The sequence below is a fragment of the Trematomus bernacchii genome, unplaced genomic scaffold (genome assembly GCF_902827165.1).
Source record: "Trematomus bernacchii unplaced genomic scaffold, fTreBer1.1, whole genome shotgun sequence".
NCBI lineage: Eukaryota > Metazoa > Chordata > Actinopteri > Perciformes > Nototheniidae > Trematomus > Trematomus bernacchii.
Window position 1 is genome coordinate 31,434 of NW_022987573.1, and position 19,869 is coordinate 51,302.

At 39.5% G+C, this 19,869-nt stretch overlaps 1 protein-coding gene across 1 annotated transcript; it reads right to left on the reverse strand.

The window, feature by feature from the left end:
- Positions 1 to 16,016: 16,016 nt before the first annotated feature.
- LOC117479408 (deoxycytidylate deaminase-like) lies at positions 16,017 to 19,669 on the reverse strand. The gene is made up of 6 exons (XM_034126360.1): positions 19,552 to 19,669; positions 18,713 to 18,806; positions 17,748 to 17,964; positions 17,094 to 17,210; positions 16,355 to 16,451; positions 16,017 to 16,123 (listed from the first exon to the last, which is right to left on the reverse strand). The coding sequence occupies exons 1-6, from the start codon at positions 19,578 to 19,580 to the stop codon at positions 16,072 to 16,074; spliced, it is 606 nt and encodes a 201-aa protein (XP_033982251.1). The 5' UTR covers positions 19,581 to 19,669; the 3' UTR covers positions 16,017 to 16,071.
- Between the last annotated feature and the right edge of the window lie 200 nt (positions 19,670 to 19,869).

Genomic DNA, 19,869 nt, shown 5'->3' on the forward strand with positions numbered 1-19,869 from the left:
ATGTAATGATATCAGTTTTATCATCGTAATTGCTACAATAGCCAATGCCTAATGCCAGCCACTCTGTGCAGTCATCTCCACAGTGGCCATATAAAGGCCGTCCAGAGGAGAAGTCCTTCCTCTATGAGATTGTGGCCAACAAAAGAAGCGGCATTGTTTGGCTACTTTGCCAGGGGCTTGGTTCAACAGCTCGGTTCACTTTTTAATGCAATAAAACAAATGTGTATTAAACCAATTAATACACATTTAAAACATAGTCCTGGTTATTTAAAGAACATGTAGCATTCTCCTGGTGTCTTGGATTAGTTTTTGTAATAAGCACATTTTTTTACTTGTCTTGCCTTTGTCTCCTATCAGGGACAGCTACCACCTGGGCATCAAGAACAGCTTTGACCATGGCCGCTTCATAAAGTTTGCCAGGGTGTGTGAGGTGGACGGGCAGAAGCACATCTGCACTAGAGACTAGGTGCTGACTTTGTTACATCTGCTTTTTGATCAGCTTTTATAACAGCAATCAATGTAAATGATTAGTGGTAACCAGTGGCGTTTTTATATGTACAAAAGTGGTGGGGCACAAAAAACTTAGATGTCTATATATAAGCTTCTGCTGTGACGTGCAGTGAGGTTCATGGCTGGTGAGGCACTGGCACTGACTCTTCAGGTTTACAAATATTATATTTTGACCTAAACCAAAATATTATATTATTTTCAAAAGCTTTTTTTGTCTGATGCTTCGATTAATTTTAAACAGACAGTTCGACAAAAGGATACCCAAAAAATGTAATTTTATCATTTAAATATTGAATTGTTCTCTCTTAGTAAGATCCCATTTTCAATCAAATTGCGGTCTTACCTTGACTTGAAGATGAAGTCCATTTGCCTATCCTTCTGGACAAAAATCTCCATTACTTTTTTGTAAAAGTCCTCCTTATCTTCTCGTAGTTTCAAAAGTCTATCATAAATCTAATCGATAGATTTATAATTCAAAAATTATAAAAGTAGGGTAGACATGTGGATATTATCCGGCTGAACAAAACGTGCATTTATCTAACAGGTACGTTTCCCACAGAACTTATTTCGAGCTATTTTCTAAAATCCTATGTAGAAACCTCATTGCTTTTTTGTCGAGGGAAGCCAAGCGCAGCTTACTTCCTGGTTTTAGGACGCGTCACTGCACCTCTCTGATCTCCTCTTCACACACCACACTTTTCGCGGCACACGTACTTACAGCCAATCAGCTCTGAATTATGTGAGATGACGTATGGTGGGGATGGCAGCACAGTGCCCCTATGGTCATCATTTTTTTGCCACACACATTAAATAGGAAAATACTCTGAGCATGCGCAGTGTAGTTTTTACAGTCACCATTCACTTAGACAGTGAGAGGGAGGGGCATGATCAGGTTTTGTCCCACATGGCTCTAAATAGCTCAATAGGCACACACTGTAGACACTAATTAGAAGAACACAGACTAAAACAGCAATGTACTGTACAGACGAATCAGATGATTAAACATGATCTTAAAATATATTTTATATTTTTTTTAATTTTTTTTTTGCATCTTTTGTAATCATTATTTGTAATACTTTCTGCTGACACTAGGTGGGGCTGTGCCCCTAATGACCAGTCGCCACTGGTGATTTGTAAAATATCCATAAAGAAAAAGAAAATCTGCTTACAGTTCTGTTTCATATGGATGTTGAGAGATGTATCCATACTGTAGATCTCTTAATGTTGCTCTCAAAGTGCACCAGATTGATGCTTTTAACTTCAACATTTAAAAAAAAATCTTCCCGGGGGAGCATGTCCCCCGGACCCCCCTAGAGGAGGTTAGGTCCCCCCCCCCACTTAAATCATGTTCACATGGATAGGAAACTAAATTGCACACATCTTGTGTCCATATATTTCTGTTTTGGTGGTCATGCCACAACCGTGCACTGCATGCATACGTGAGTCATGGTAAGATATCTGGATTAAGAGGTTTCTTTTTCTTTGCACATCATGAAAGAAATGAATGGGCTGTGATTTTAGTTTTTTTAAGCAGAGGTCAATAATTTGAGAGGAAAAAGGTTCCCCACCCCTGTTCTACATAGATCATAGTGGGGATTTAGGCTTTTTAGAGGAGTGTTTGTGAGAGCCTGTATCTCTAATGGATCAAAAATACATAGAAGGTTTATGAATAATGCTTTGCTTTATTGTTAAAACACAAGCTCACAGCACACAGTGGTTTCTGCTGATCCTGGATGAAAGAAATATATTATCACTTTTATGCTAACCATACAAAAGATTTGATTATGAAGCAAATTCAATTATTAAAATCAGAGTGAGAAGGGAAGATACTAGAGATGGCAAATCTGGATCCTTTTACGGACTCAGGGTCTTCTGAGTCAGTCATTGAAGAGATCCGGATCATACGAGTCATTTGAGTCATATGAGTCAGCATCACCAAGACCGTAGAAATCCTATCGGTGAAACCGAAAAGTTGTTGCATTTCACGAGCATATTAAACTGACGTTATATTAACCTCCGCTACACAGTGTATTTTGCTTTAATAAAAAATGTTGATCACAAAAAAAAGGGTTATTTTGCGATTTGGCAAATCTGAGTCTGCTGTTGACTCGTGCATGAGGACGAGTCTGCTGGATCTCTGGATCTGCTGCTATATGGCTACGGCTCTGAGTCCGCACGAGTCTGCTCTGCTGTGTTTTGCACAGTGAGTCAGGATTTGCGAATCTGAGTCTGTGAAGTGCCGCTGACTAACTCGTAGGCTACTGGTCTCTCTCGATCATTGACCTGGATTCACGGATCCCGCGATTTTGATTAAAGCATTTGCACGCATTTTCAGCAGGAAATGCATTTTCTAGTTTTCTAGTGAGTTGGTGATTTTATAACATAGCAAAAAGGCATATCTTGCCTCAAAACGATGCAGAGAAACTAGTCCATGCATTTGTTACTTCAAGGCTGGATTATTGTATCTCTTTATTATCAGGGTGTACCAAAAAGTCAGTTAAGTCGCTTCAGCTGATTCAAAATGCTGCAGCTCGTGTACTAACCAGAGTTCGGAAAAGAGACCACATTACTCCTGTTCTGGCTGCCTTACACTGGCTCCCTATAGAACACAGGATAGAATTTTAAATGATTCTTCTCGCCTACAAAGCCCTTAATGGGCAGGCGCCATCTTACCTTAAATAACTCATTATACCCTACTGTCCTACTAGGGCATTGCGTTCCAAGAATGCAGGGTTGCCTCCCACAGGATTGTTGACATCCTCCTGGATTCATGTTCTTATTATACACATGCATTTCCAAACATTTGGACTACCTATGTTGTAAATGTATTATCTTTTCAATTTACACAGGGCATCTATTGCACGTCTGTCCGTCCTGGGAGAGGGATCCCTCCTCTGTTGCTCTCCCTGAGGTTTCTCCCATTTTTCCCCATTAAACTGTGGGGTTTCTTTGGAGGTTTTTCAGTTTATTAAAAGTTTATGTTGCTCCTAAAGTTATCTCTCATTTAAAGGGGACCTATCATGCAAAATGTACTTTTGTACATCTTTTATACATGAATATGTGTCCCCGGTGTTCCAGGGAACTCACCAAGTGTCAGAAAACACAACCCTCTCTATTTTCCTCCATACCCAAATCTATAAAAAAGGGGCTGCAACGGATCTGATAAAAACTGATCCAGATTTGAACACTGTCCTGACGTCAGGACAGTGGCGCTACGGCTATTGGGCCAACTCCACCAATCAGGAGGAGACAGCCACGGCCATTGCCATTCGAAAGCGCTGGAGACGCTGTAGTACATATGCCAGGGCAGTAGATGGTGCTGTTCTCACTGAATCTGCCCTTGCAAATCCAGAGCTAAAAAATGTCAAATTGAGCAAAATGAGGCATGGCTAAAATGCATGATCTGTTTGCTATTTTGAAAAAAAAAAAGTATAAATATGCCTTATAGAGGTATGGTCCTACACTATATTATTCAAATATAGCATGATAGGTCCACTTTAAATGTCAGTTTAGCAGGTCATATCAAACAGAGATTGTTTTCATCAGATATCAGTATTAAAAATTGTTTTGTTTCACCCAACACAATAATAAGTTCATTTTATCATTGATTATGTCATACTGTTGACATCACTATTATTCAGGTACCTGACTCACACCTCACCAGATTTTGGCTTTGAGGCGCAGATTTGCTAATTTCAAAATAAAATGATGCCATCTCTTTTATTGTTCACTGCTGGCGTAGGTCTCTATAAAAACACCCAGAATAGCTACTGTGAACGCAATACTTTTTTACGCAGTGGTTTACTGTGGATGTAGTCATAAGTCACATAAGGCAATGTAAAGCGATATAGACAACAGAAACAAGCATGTGCTTCAACCACAATAGTAGCATTCACCTCTGTTTTAACAAACTTTACTTTTGGAATAATCAGGGATAAATTCAAAGGGGAGTGCACCGCTTTTGCTAATGCTAAACCTTTGCAATTAAGGCAAAAATATATAGTGTAATTCTCAATCACCAGCAAAGGTTGCCAAGCAAAAAGCGTTACTGGACTTCTGATAATTGTATGTAATTAAATAAGTTAATATGCATACATTTGAAGCAAAATAATTGATAGTAACCGAAACCGTGTCTGCTCAAACTGAGATAGGATGTAATGAGAGTTGTGTCATGAAACATAAATGAATCAAGCTTTCCTGAGTTTAATGTTTAAAATACATTAAGAAAATAACTGTTATTTAAAACAAATGAAGGTTACGCTTTTGCCCCCTCCTGCATTAATCTCTTTTGATGAAGAGATGACTCATCTTTTTTCCTGCTGTGCGATCCCTGGAGATAAATGATTACAAATATGTGATGTAATACAGGAACAAAGACATTACTGCACACCTTGGTTTGGATTCTAGGCTTGATTTCACCCAGAAACCTGTAGTGTTTACGATCGACGATGTTTTTTAGAATCTCCCTTGCCTCTCTGAGATTATCCTCTGTGCCTGTGGAGTTGAGTATTTGGTCAAATACACAATCTAAAGGACAAACGGGACAGAAGAGCAACTTAGAAGAAAGAAGGTAAAAACGAAGTCACTGACACTGTAAACTGAGAAGCATAACTCACAACATCTAAGCAGTATACCTTTGTGATAACATTTGTTCTACTTTAATTTTTTCTTAAAATTATGAAAAACACTCCATGACCAAATTTCAGCAAATTGGATTTGCTAAACCAAATTGTCTGTTAATATCATCTGTAACCAGAACGGCAAGTTTTTGTTTCTCCGTGAGCTGAAGAGCATTACTTTGAATCTAAATTGCCAATGGTTGTTTCTTTATTTCACCAAAAAAATAAGTGTAAAGGTGAAGGAAAGGATTAAATGGTGAGTTAACCCTATCTGCTCTAATGTGCCTGTTGTCATTAGCATGTCCTTGTGTCATGCCCTGGCCAAACTCGTTACCCCAGTGACAGTAAGTACTAAACACACTGGTGAGTTAATTTTATTGTGTTGTTAAATATACTAACAAGATGAAAGGAATACCCAGCACCAAAATGATAATTTCTGCATAAACGGTACTCGCACAGACGAGTAGTTTGATATTGTTTTGCTATTTTTACTTAAATTCATCAAGACTTTTCTCGTTTTTTTGATAATTCATTCGCTGTGAGGACCTTTTTTTTTTTTGCACTTTTATTGTCATTACACAGTAATGTCATTGACCCATCCTAGTGTTAGGACCTGCTTGAACAACATAGATTTATTTACCATCTTCTTCTACAGTACATCAGGGGTGGGGAACCTCGACGGCCCTCGAGGTAATTTATAAACACACGCAAAAAAGAAAAAAATTAAGAAATCTAGACCGCAAAATAATTAAACAAGCGAGTGCCTGTTTTTCCTGGCCAAAGTCAGGGTCCTTGAACACAACACGAGCCTAACGTGTCATCACATGGTATATGTCTCGTCTGACAGGGGTGCAGTTCTGACGGAGAGCACAAGAATGCGGTTCCGGCACTTCAGATAAGGAGCCGTACACATGCCGCAGTTTTTGCGTGGCTGTGTCTTTAGTTGAAAGCCCAGTGGCGATCTGTTCATCTGTCATACTGATCATACAGTCAATAACTTTGTTGTTATTAGCATCTGGTTAGCTAGCTATGCTAACGAATATAAGAAGCTTTTTCTACAACCAGTGAGGTAAAGGCACATCTTTATATGATCATTATAGTTATAAAAAAATAAGAGAATAAAGTAAACAGGTATACAATACTATATGACAGTAAAACAAAGTTGTTATCAATAAACAAGAATACAGTTTGAAAGGGGAGTGATTTGCAGTGGCGTTTTTATATGTACAAAAGTGGTGGGGCACAAAAAACTTAGATGTCTATAAGCTTCTGCTGTGACGTGCAGTGAGGTTCATGGCTGGTGAGGCACTGGCACTGACTCTTCAGGTTTACAAATATTATATTTTGACCTAAACCAAAATATTATATTATTTTCAAAAGCTTTTTTTGTCTGATGCTTCGATTAATTTTAAACAGACAGTTCGACAAAAGGATACCCAAAAAATGTAATTTTATCATTTAAATATTGAATTGTTCTCTCTTAGTAAGATCCCATTTTCAATCAAATTGCGGTCTTACCTTGACTTGAAGATGAAGTCCATTTGCCTATCCTTCTGGACAAAAATCTCCATTACTTTTTTGTAAAAGTCCTCCTTATCTTCTTGTAGTTTCAAAAGTCTATCATAAATCTAATCGATAGATTTATAATTCAAAAATTATAAAAGTAGGGTAGACATGTGGATATTATCTGGCTGAACAAAACGTGCATTTATCTAACAGGTACGTTTCCCACAGATCTTATTTCGAGCTATTTTCTAAAATCCTATGTAGAAACCTCATTGCTTTTTTGTTGAGGGAAGCCAAGCGCAGCTTACTTCCTGGTTTTAGGACGCGTCACTGCACCTCTCTCGTCTCCTCTTCACACACCACACTTTTCGCGGCACACGTACTTACAGCCAATCAGCTCTGAATTATGTGAGATGACGTATGGTGGGGATGGCAGCACAGTGCCCCTATGGTCATCATTTTTTTGCCACACACATTAAATAGGAAAATACTCTGAGCATGCGTGTAGTTTTTACAGTCACCATTCACTTAGACAGTGAGAGGGAGGGGCATGATCAGGTTTTGTCCCACATGGCTCTAAACAGCTCAATAGGCACACACTGTAGACACTAATTAGAAGAACACAGACTAAAACAGCAATGTACAGACGAATCAGATGATTAAACATGATCTTAAAATATATTTTATATTTTTTTTAATTTTTTTTTTGCATCTTTTGTAATCATTATTTGTAATACTTTCTGCTGACACTAGGTGGGGCTGTCCCTAATGACCAGTCGCCACTGGTGGTAACGTATAGATAATTCTGTTAACAGGAGGTGAACAATCTCTATGACTTGTTCCACACAAGGTACTCTCTCCACAGAAGAGCCTACCAGCACGACGTGGTTAAGATCATAGAGCATATGTGAGTATCTTCTAGAGATGGGCGAGTCCTGATTCATCCGGATCTTTAACCCGGATCCTAGAAATGAGCTGGTCGTGACGAGTCTCCCCTCTCCATTAACCAGAGTCCTTTGAGTCCCACACTTGGTGTGACGTACAAATTAAAACTATAAATTGCGTCACTCGCTACTCTGTTTATAACATGTAAAATCACATTACAACGTACCCCAGTCCATCTGCCTACCCTTTAGCAAGTAGGATAGCTGCCAGAAGTGATCGTTTGGCTCAGGGGAGGGGACGCGGATCAGTGAAACTTCCTGCAGACTCGTGGGGACTCAGAGGAGCCGGCGGCTCCTAACCGTAATAGCATAGCAGATCCAGAGATCCATACTCGTCATGTGCACGAGCATAGCCCCTCCTCCAGCACCCGGCTCCCGGCTCCCGCGGCTATATTATGCACGAGTTAACAGCAGACTCACAGATTCGCAGATTCGCAAATCCTGACTCACTGTGCAAAACATAGCAGACTCGTGCGGACTCAGAGCCGTAACCGTATAGCAGCAGATCCAGAGATCCAGCAGACTCGTCATCATGCACGATTCAACAGCAGACTCAGATTCGCTAAATCGCAAAATGACCTTTTTTTTGTGATCAATATGTTTTATTAAAGCAAAAGACACCACTTTACACACATTTAACACATACAAACACCAGTATTGCAATGATTACGCAGTCCATGAGAAAATATGGGGGGCATATGATTAGATATAATTATATGTTTAATAATAATAATTGTATAATTAAGACATTTTATATATTCTAACTGTTTTGCAATTTTCTATCATTTGTCATTGTTTGTTTCTTTTTGTGTGCTATGTTCAAAATAAACGTTTTGCCAAGTAAGATCCTTATTGGAAATGCAGCTATTACACGCAGGAGACTGTTGCACAACATGACAATTTTGTTAGAAGTCTACACTGAAACTTCATTTAGAGCGGGAAACATAATGGACTTAAACTGTGTACATTTGTGGCTGAATTTAGCTGAAAATGCAGAAAAAGCTGAATATTTTATGAGTTGAATGGTCTCTGTAGCTGCTTTTAGCTACAAAAACCAAGTAATGGCGCGTTTCCACTACACGGCCTCGCTCGGCCTCGCTCGGTATGGCTAGGCCTCGTTAGGACTGGCTCACTTTATGGCGCATTTCCATTACAGTTTAGGAACTGGGGTAGTATCTATAGTAACGCAGTGTAGGCGGAGCCGTGAGGTTGCCAAAAACCTGTGAGATTGAAGGCTGTTGTTTATCATTTGTGATGCTTTTGTCCGTTAAAAAAATAAATCAGTAAATGCATTGTTGTTCCTTTTCAAATTGCAGATTAAACTGCTCTTTATTAGTCTTATTAATAATTTACTAATCAATTTTATCTCTGCTGGGAAGTAACTTGTTTTATTTTTATTTTTAGAAGGAACAGTAGGTTAGGCTACAGGGCTATTCAATTGGCGGCCCGCGGGCCAAATCCGGCCCCGGGGTGATATTTACTGGCCCTTTGAGTATAATGTTAAAAAGTAATCTACTTTGACGGTTTAATTCAGAAGGAGTTTAATTAATAAGATCCCTGATGTTAAGTTATGTTTATTTCCACTGTGTTCAACATGTTATAGGGGACCCACAATAAAAAATGGTATTTAATGTTGTTCCTAATCATTTCTAATGTCATTCACAATTACATGTTATATTGTGTTGTTGGAAGCAGTATTGTTGTTTTTGTTGTTGTTGTTGTTGTTTTTGTTGTTGTTGCTAGTTTTCACATAAAGGTTGCCCTGTACAAAAGGACATCGAAATAAAGGGGCTTGAAATCGAACACAAAAATATTTTAATTAAAAAAGCCAAACTGGAGGTTGACAAATTGGAGAATGAAAGACTTAGACTTAATTTAGTAACATTCAGTAATTTATTTTCAAATAAAATGCAATCTTTTAGGATACCTAAAAGAGAAATCCCTTTTTCTTTACAGAAAAAGTCAACTAAAATCATGTTTTTATCTCTTTTTCCTTAAAGGTGGGGTAGGTAAGTTTGAGAAACCGGCTCGAGATACACTTTTTGTTATATTCCATGGAATGCTCTTAACTTCCCAATAGCAATGAATATCTTAAGTGCTTTGACAAAAAATCCATAAAAAAATTTCATCTGTGGAAGCCGTAGTACTGTAAAAAGCACGACCAATCATTTTAGCCGGCCCGGCTAAAATAACTGGATGGCCTACCTGCCTGTCAGCCTTCCATCTGTGCACAAACTTATCTCGTGCCCTCATTGGTCATGTGCGCGTTCGTGTGTGTTGGAGGAGGGGCTCTGTAAGGAAGTGGCAGATTTTTAAGGAATGGGTGAATAAATTAAAAAAATAAAGACTCGAACAAAAATCATACAAGGCCTCTCTCTCTGTGTATGTGGTGTTTTTGAAGAAAATAAAACAGAGATTGCCTCCCTGAAAGCCCCGCCAGTAGGGTAGTCTGGGTGATGGGGTCCACCACATCAGGAGGTTGGGGGTTTGCAGGAGGGGCCTTCTCCTTCCTCATTGTGGCGGTGTTATGAGGCACAACACATGCCGTTATAATTAGTGATGGGAATTATGGCTCTTTGAAGGGAGCCGGATCTTATGGCTCCGTTCCTTTCAAAGAGCCGTTCAAAAGAGCCGTCATTTAAAGGGGGCGGGGTTACTAGGTTTATCTGCGAAATAATCACCAGGATAATGATTGACTGTATTGCCAGACCTAATGTCAATAATCGGCATTGTAAACATGACACAAGGTGGCGCCATATCCATGTCATCATGTCAGTGAATGTACTACTTTGAATTTACCCACTGTATGTGTTAAGTAAATAAAGTTGCCTTGCCTTGAATGAAATTCATGCAACTCTTAATATTAGTTACTGTGTTTTTAAGTGGCGATGGAGATTATTTGTTGACCCTGTTAAGCCCTGAGCCTGTTTTTCAGGTTTCAGGCTCGAAAATGACATGCCCAGAACAAATGACTATAACTTCACTTCTAAAAGGGTTAAATTAATAATCTTTTTTCTCAAAGCAAGGTTACATCTGTGAGTTGGATGTAGAAGTGTCAGAATCAATATAGATGTTTCTGTGTCAGAGTAAATTCAGATGGAACATTGTAAAAAAAGGTAAATTCTTACCTCCGCCTACAATAAAACCATTACTTATAGTGAAAACTACCCTTGGATGATGGGTTAGTAGACTAAAAGCTTTAGGAATCCAAACTACAACATATAATAAGTACCCTGTATCAGGATTGATGCAAAACAAGTGACATTTGACCTTTTTAGAGAGATTTATAAAAATAAAAATAATATGAAATCTCCGTTTTTTACATAAAAATGCAATGATGGATTATCAGTAATCCTTTCAAAGTGACACAGACACATTGGATTAATCTATGGATTAACCTTCAGCGGCGTTTTTATAATTTTAATGCCATTGAACACGACTATTGATCAGAATAACAGCTAATTTGAGACGATTTCCCGTGAATGTTCCGTAACTCACGTGTTGTGACGTCTGTGTTTGCTTCCCCTGTCACGAGTTCTGATCGCTCAGTGATGATACTTATACCTATAGAATCTGTGGAATCTCAGCTTTAATTTGATATCTTGTTTTTGCAGTTACAATAAGTAATAAGGGTATTTTTACCTTGAGTTCGGTGGAAAGTGTGTTAGCATTTTTTCGCTCAGGGCTCATTTAGACGCTTCTTGTGAGACTTGTGTTTTGTTTCGGTAAAAATAGTTTGTATTGTCAGTTAGCTGAGTTTCTTCCCGTTAAATGGGTATGACACATTAATAGGTTTTTAAATATTAAGAAGCCCTGAGACACAGTTTCGTGAAAAAACACCCCACTGCCCCCTGTACAGGGGGGCTCTAGGGCTTAACAGGATGTTGCCTTTACAAATGGTGCGCTTTATCACTGCCTGGGTTTTGGTTGAAGTGCATCCAAATGCTGCTGCGTTTTCGTGTTTGGCTCATTTTCCATCCGAAAAACACGTTGTCTACCTGTCCTGTGCCACTTGTTATGACTTCTCTCTCTCGCGTATTCCGTTAAGACCAACCCCATCTCACTCCTCGTGCTGAAACCTACCAATCAGAGTAGGGGCGGGTCTTCACAGAATACGTTTGGGGAACAAAATCAAGCTTTTTAAAAGGCGAGTGGATTTTGGCAGGCAGTGAGTGCGGACCAACGATTGAACGATAACAAGAACGGCTCTCACCAAGTAGGACTCGGTTCCCCTCGTTCGTACCAAAGAGCCGTTCAAAAGAATCGGCTCGTTCGCGACCGACACATCACTAGTTATAATAGGGCAAGCTCTTTCAGGGGGCCACTCTGAGCCCTCGCAGGCAGGTGAATCGGGCCTTCAGTAGACCAAAGGTCATTTCAATCTTGACCCTGGTTTTGGCATGGGCAACATTAAATCTTGTGTGTGGCCCTTCATCAGGGTCAGGATACAGGGTCGTCAGAAAAGGTGTTCCAAGTGTGAAACATGTACTGTGTGAATATTTAAATGTCTGATTTCCTTTAATCACCCAGACTTCAATGTGTGTTCTTTGAGTGAGTGTGCAAGATGTACCTGAATCTTGAGGCTGTGGATTGATTTGCGATTAACATAGTCGCCTTAATTTTCTCCCAGACACGCAGATATGGGTATGTGTGTACAGTCTATACAGCCAAGCAGCCTGGTAAACCCTATGAAATAGAAGGCTGCATTTATTATACAACAGTGTACGTCTTGTTTTAGACATTGCATTAAATCCACTGTTTTAAATGGTCCCTATATTACCCTATGCCCTGTAAGGTGTCCTTGGGTGCTATGAAAGGCGCCCCCCAAATAAAATGTATTATTATTATTATTATTACGTCATAGGAGCAACATTCACTGTAAAGATATAGTCACATAACGATATCAATACCTGCTATGTTGTAAAATCCCTCTTTGATCGTCTGCGTGGGACATGTGGCAGGAAACACAACAAAGGAGTGTGCGAGCCCTGTCAGAGCAAGTGCGACCTCAAGAATAGCACTGCAGACTGTATTCTTGCTTAGGTTCTCTGCATCACCCACAGCATACAGAAAACTGCTGGTTTCAAAGTAACGCAAAGCAAGCCATACAGTCTGCGGCACATGCACGACTCCGACGTGTGGCATTAGCAATGTTTGGCTCGAGGAGCTGACACAGATAAGTCAGCCCTTCTGACGAGAACCTGTATCTTTCATACAAATACTAATCAGAGAAAGCCAAAGGGTTTTGTCTGTCCCTAAATATCCTCTCCCTCCTGAGAGCGCCTCTCACAATTCTCGCTCCGAGCTCCACAGTGTCAACGACAAATGTTGACATCATTTTCACAGAGAATTCATTGGTCAATAGGCAGAGCTTGTATACGCTGATCTCTTATCTGGAACATAACCTGCTGTGTGTTCAGCATAAGCTACCCCGGTAAGAAGTGAACCAGCGTCGTAGGACCGAAAACCTTACAGGGCACAGGTGTCCGCCTAATCTCTGGCTGCAAGACTACTGCCATCCATCAGTGAAAATATAGAGGGAGCTAAATACCGGACCGGACTGTAAACTCAGGGAAAAGTAAGGGAGGTGTGTGCTTTATGGTGAACAATAACTGGTGCTCGGATGTGGGGATTATTTATTTGGACTGTTCTCCTCATTTAGAGCACCTCATGATCGGATGCCGGCCTTTTTTTCTGCAGAGGGAATTTACATTGGTTGTGCTGACATAGCAGGTCACCAATCTTTGTCACAAACAGAAAACCTACCTGTGTCACTTGTATACCTTGGCCTTTAAACTCAAACCAAAGAAAATATTGAAGCACTGAAATGGTTAGGACCATTTTAAAACAATGCACCAGCAATTACAATGGTTTATTTGAAGCGTATATACCTGCATGTTTCTCATTGTGTGTTGCTTTATGGTTTATTACACTTATTGTAAGTTGCTTTGAATAAAATGTAATGTAATGCTCATTGCTAGTTATGAAGCAGATGAATGAAATAAACATAATGATAAAAAGACAGCAGTGTGTCAGTATTTATTTTTTTAAGTGACTTTCTACTCAAGATGTTTATACTCTAACTGGAGTAGTAATTGTGCAAATACAGTCTACTGCTGCCTGCTATTAAGTTGAGTAATTTCCTATCAGGCAGGTGCAAGAACATGAGTGATAGTTGGCTGCTGGCTGTAGTGTATTTTTTGCCAAGAAGCAGAACCGTGATGCAATTAACAGAAGCTCAGTCAAAAGTATTATTTTGGCGTCGGTTTGGTCAGAGTCTTTAGGCTGCCTAAGACCTGATGTTCCAGACCAACAGTTGCCTTGGGTGAAAATAATCCTTAATAATTTGAATAGGACCAGGAGGGGTTTCAAATGCAGAGGTATCCTTCCAAAAAGCACAGGGTGGTCCAGTCCAGAGACTGCAGGAAGACATTGAACCATCCTCTACATTTGCCACAAAGCAATGCAATGGATTATTGCTGATAGATTACTTTGTGACGTTAGTAGGTGTGCTGTGTACTTTGTGATTGTTGTAACCAAACTTTAAATTGCTGTTGTGATAACCAATGATAAAGAACAATCCTGTCTGACTATCCTCAATCATAATGCAGTTAAACTGAAAAGATAAGCAGCATGTAAAGCAAGTATTGCACATAATTAGAAATAAAAGAGTAGAAAATATATAGGGGTGGGATATTAGTTACATTTAGTGTGCAAGAATGGCATATTAAATATAAAATGAGTGTGAAGTTGTGAAGTTATAAGTCCAGATAACAAAAGAGAAACTATGGAAATAAAACTTTACGTAAATAAAATATGTTTTTTAAACGTTCTTTTTTTGTAAGTATTCCTTTTATCAGTCATGTCAAAGGTCTACTGTTAGAAGTATTCATTGTTCTCGCGCCCAGGAGAGAAGCTTAGAATGAAGAGACTAATGGAGTCTCCGGAAAGGTTCAAATTGGTTGAGTTTAATTAAATGGCACGATGATACAACAAGCAGAGGGTAAGAGGAGAGACAGAGCAGCTGTTGATCGCCGGGGTGAAGGGGTGAAGTCTCGTGGTGAAGAAGAAGAAGTGTCCAGAGCTCCGTCACCTCTCTCTATATCTCAGTGGTGACTCCTCCTCATCAATGGTGGGCGGTGACGTAAGGAGGGAACTTCCCTCATCTTTCTCATTGTCTTAGTTTCTCTGATTAGGTCATCTCTCTGAGAGTGAACCTTAAATGTATGAGTGATCAACAGACGCGTTTAGGGGGTGAGGTTTTGCATACTGTGTCTGTGTATATCTCACTGTCTTGTTGGGTGAGATGGTTTTGCATACTGTGTCTGTGTATATCTCACTGTCTTGTAGGGTGAGATGGTTTTGCATACAGTGTCTGTGTATATCTCACTGTCTTGTAGGGTGAGATGGTTTTGCATAGTGCCAGAGGGGGTATCAGCTGGCCTCCCAGAATGTTGTTGTAATGCAAATCTGCTTTGATGTCCTCCCATAAAGAGAGCCTGTTTCACTCAGAACAGTACATACTTGCAAATATAAAGATCCTTATTGCTTTCAATACGAACATTGTGTTGCTTTACGTTTGTCACCTAACTGATTATTCTCTCTAGACCCCAGCTGATTTTAAAGCTGCTACGACAAAGCTTACTGTGCGTTTAAACTAAATTACGTCATTGAATATTGATTTTAATTTCTAACACTACACAACACAATCTGTTGACTTATACTTTAACCAAAAACTTCCATCAAAAAGTGATTTGAATGTGTTGTCTGATGTCCTGAATGACAAGCTGTATGCATTTGTCATTTAATTAAAGAAACCCTTTTATCTATTACATCATAAATGCAATTTAAATAATGAACACAGTGGACATTAGATCATGCCGTCCAAATGTTTTATTGACTTCAACTGAGAGCTGACACGGTTAAAGGAATGAAGGTGTGGAGACACAGAATGTTATGAAGACAAAGATTTTAAACTGTTCATCTTCATAGCAGGTAACTTTGGCAAACAATGATGTATGATGATCACACATATGTAGTCTATGATTATGATCCAGGGATTAGACATGTTTTACGCCTTTAGATATCAGGAAATAAAACATATAAAATAAAATAAAAAGTGTTACAATTATTAGAAAGAGAGAAAGGAGCGACTGAGGTTGCATGCCTGAACACTGACTATAGGAGTAGACGGCTGAGGCCTTGGTAATTTATCCTCAACAAGCTCCATCAAAATTAAGATTTGTTTTTTAGCTCAATCGGACTATTTAGGTCACCAGGTCTTACTCATTGGCCTGCTGTAAGGCCCTATGGCAGATGCAGTTAGAGCTTCGCTTAACGTTTTCATATTTTGCTTGGCAGTAAAGCAGATGCCCATTTAAAAAATGTCAATGGGTTTAAAAAGAATATATATATAAAGTAGAACACAACCAACGCATTTGATGAAACAAGTTTTAATCTTATCAAGTCATCCTCTTCATTCCTCGCCTCATTCAGACGCTCTTGAGTTTAAGGACAACCTCAGTCTCCTTGGGGAGGAACTCCCTGCAAAAACACACAGAGGAAAAAAAAAACAACAAACTCAATGATCAGGGTATGATACGGGCATTAGTGGAATAGGGTCTTCCTTGTTTATTCAATGCATTCCCATTCCCAAAACCCAGTACAAACTTCAGAAAGGGTGGATCCCAAAAGGGATGGTCTGGTCAGGTACCCCATCATGCAATAAAGACAAGGATGTGTGTGTGTGTGTGTGTGTGTGTGTGTGTGTCTCACCTGAATGGTATCTTTGCCTGTTTAAACATCCGTTTGGCGGCTTGTGTTTCCAGAGAAGTATTGTACTTATCACAAAGATAGACGACTTCCTTCATACCTGGATACAGAAATAACTTATTAATCTTTATAGCAGAATCATGGCAGTTAAAGTAAAAGAGAGAAAAGGAGAATAAGAAGTGGAGTAACTCAGAATAAATCTGTCATCAGTATTGATAGGGACAACATTTTTGACTGATGGGAGTGAAAGCAGCACTCAGTTTATTCAACTGTAAAAGTGCATCAAAATATTTGTTCACTCGAATCAATGAATCAAATGTTTGCCATAATGATAATGATCAGTCTACCAATAGTTACAACTGACTGAAGTGTGTGTGTGTGTGTGTGTGTGTGTGTGTGTGTGTGTGTGTGTGTGTATGTGTGTGTGTGTGTGTGTGTGTGTGTGTGTGTGGTGTGTGTGTGTGTGTGTTTGTATGTGTGTGTGTGTGTGTGTGTGTGTGTGTGTGTGTGTGTGTGTGTGTGTGTGTGTGTGTGTGCGTGCTTATGTATGTATGTATGTGTGTGTGTGTGTGTGTGCGTGTGTGTGTGCGTGTGTGTGTGTGTGTGTGTGTGTGCGTGTGTGTGTGTGTGTGTATGTGTGTGTGTGTGTGTGTGTGTGTGTGTGTGTGTGTGTGTGTGTGTGTGTGTGTGTGTGTGTGTGTGTGTGTGTGTGTGTGTGTGTGTGCGTGCTGCAGTGACCCACCAGCCTGGATGATCAGCTTGGCACACTCGTTGGAGGGGAACAGGGTCACATAGATGGAGCAGCCCTTCACATCAGCGCTGTTCTTGTCCATGATGGCGTTGAGCACTGCGTGGCACACTGCGGGACAGAGGGGGAGAGGGGGAGACGGGACCCATCAATAGAGGGCATGCAAGTGCCTTGTCTGAAATGTATTTAGGTTGGAGAACAAACAAGTTATAAACAATCAGACATGCATGATATACATATGCTCCAATGATAGTGTGATTTCTTTATCACCGAAGGAATAGACCTCTCCTAACACACCATCGACACCCCTGGTGACATCCATAATATTGTACATTTGGTAGGACATCTGCCCAATGAAACAATGAAAATAAAAGCTTAACGTCTCTATTGTGTCATTCTATCCATCCCTTCTATACTTGCAACAACAACAAAAGATGAATCCTTTGTATAAATCCAACTATAATATTATCATTCCTCACCACCATCACATATGTAAAAAATATACATTTCTCGCAAACATTTTTATCATAAGGCATTTTAATGGTAAAACTATTCTACATTTTGGATTTTCCAACAAACTGTTTGATTTCAGAAAAAAATGAAATCTAAAAGTTAAGCAAAAAGGATGAAGTGTGTGTGCGTCCTCACCATAAATGTATTTGGTGTCCAGCTTAGTTTCAGCAGCAGCAGCAGCAACCTTGGCAGCAGTAGCAACGGTGAGGTCACCGCCAGCAGCATAAACAGCAGCAGCAGCATCTTCACCTTTAGAGCGGGACCACGGCATGTGATCTTCACAGCCGTTTGGCATCTTATTGTAACCAACGCCAACTACCTTTTTGTCCTGGTTCACAATACACGCCCCAACCTGCAAAGGGGGTGAGGTGTTCCAGAGTTTAGTCTAGCTGAACTTCTTTTAAATACCAAACATTACATTGCATCATGAAATAATCCAACATCAGATGCAACAACCTGCTGCCCTCAGGAGAAAGTCACACACTCTAAAGGCCCAGACATTTTAAGGATCACTTTAAATTCTGAACATCCATTCCTTCAACCGTCATTATCTAATACACACCAGCACTCAGCTTGAATGAATTTGCGAAGATCTTTTTGAAAATGTTTCTCTGTGTTTGTTGAAGATTTAAGAGCCTGTTATTAGATTATTATTAGTACTGCAAAATGAATCTACTTAATGCAATAAAAACCTCCAAGAGTTCTGCCAAGATGGAAGAGGGAATATGTTTAGTTAATCCAGATTAGAGTACTACATCGGCGATAGGGCTTCACGTACTACATATATTTATTAATAATTGATCGAATATTTTACATTTTTACTTCCAGAATAATAAAACAATTGTTCCACAGAAATAAATATCAACAACTGCATCATTAATATTTTATTTGACATGTCGATCACTTATTAGTGAAGATTTAAAAAGGTTCACTGTGAAACACACCCACACACACACACACACACACACACACACACACACACACACACACACACACACACACACACACACACACACACACACACACACACACACACACACACACACACACACACACACACACACACACACACGCACACACACACACGCACACACACAAACCTGTGTGCTTGGGTCTCTGCTCTGCCTTGCTGACAGAACGGCTGCAGCCATGAAGTAATCTTCAGGTTCCATGAAACCTTTTCTAGCCCCGTTGCTACAGACAAACACACAACAAGACAGACATTATGTAAAGTTGATTTTTTTTTTCTCTTTAATCACAAGACGAACATGTTTTGGAAACTTTCCATGTGAAATCTGAATTCCTTTCTGATTTTGACATTCATCAAAATATAGTTAAACAGTCTACTACTCCTACACACACCAGTGGAACAGGCTGCAGTTGTTACTGATATCTCCCTTCTGTCCTTTGGGTTTGAGCAAAAGCTTTGCCTGGAAGTACGGTTTTGCTTAATTTCGGTCAAATCAGTTTTGGCAGCATGTCCAGCAGCTCTTTGACTTGTGACTTTACCTAAAAGTAAGTCATATAGATAAGCATCTGAACTTTATTTTAATAAAGTAATAAATATGTTCTTATGAAATGCAGGGAGCAGCAACTTCCTGGTTGTGAGTTTTTACTTACTTGATAATAAAAACATGTTTCAGCATTAGTGCTGACAGTAGGCTTACTTATTTATCAAAAGTATACTGTAACAAATGAAGATGTAACATATAACTTATTACATCCACTCAAGTACTTTCAAGTTATTTTAGCTTAGCATTTCAGAGGGAAATATTTTACGCTTTAACACTTTATATTATTGCTTTCAACTAACCCAATTAGGTGAAATCTGAACATAATACATATAATTAAAGTCAAGGTTTCAGTTTTTTCAGTGCTTTCTCTCGGGGATGTTCGGGGCTCTCATATTGAAAGTTTACAAACAGTTTGAACTACTTACTCATTAGGTTGAGCTGGTTTTCCTGCCATAGTGTTCTGATGCTGGACCCCTCACAGTCTGTGCCTCTCTCTGGACTGTACGCTGCTGACAGTTAGTTGAACGTTAAGTTAGCGGTGGAAGAAAGCTCCACCTCAAATGACGTCAACACAGGATAGGTTCTTCCTGGTTGCCGCCCTTTAAATACATGTTTAGAGCCTCGCCTACGGGGCTTATTTTCTTGCACTTAAGCTTGCCAATAAAAAAAGTATCTATTAAACAAAGGTCCTTAATCCTCTGAGTTGACAGAATATATATAGTAGGCCTACTCTGGCCATTCCA

What these genes read in the sequence shown, in the direction of transcription:
- LOC117479408 (XM_034126360.1), bottom strand. Translation starts at nt 19,580, where the DNA reads ATGGCAGGAAAACCAGCTCAACCTAATGA. An exon ending in AAACCAGCTCAACCTAATGA is followed by an intron (nt 18,807 to 19,551) that starts GTAAGTAGTTCA and finishes GTTTGTCTGTAG; the next exon opens with CAACGGGGCTAGAAAAGGTT. An exon ending in CAAGCTGATCATCCAGGCTG is followed by an intron (nt 16,452 to 17,093) that starts GTGGGTCACTGC and finishes TTCTGTATCCAG; the next exon opens with GTATGAAGGAAGTCGTCTAT.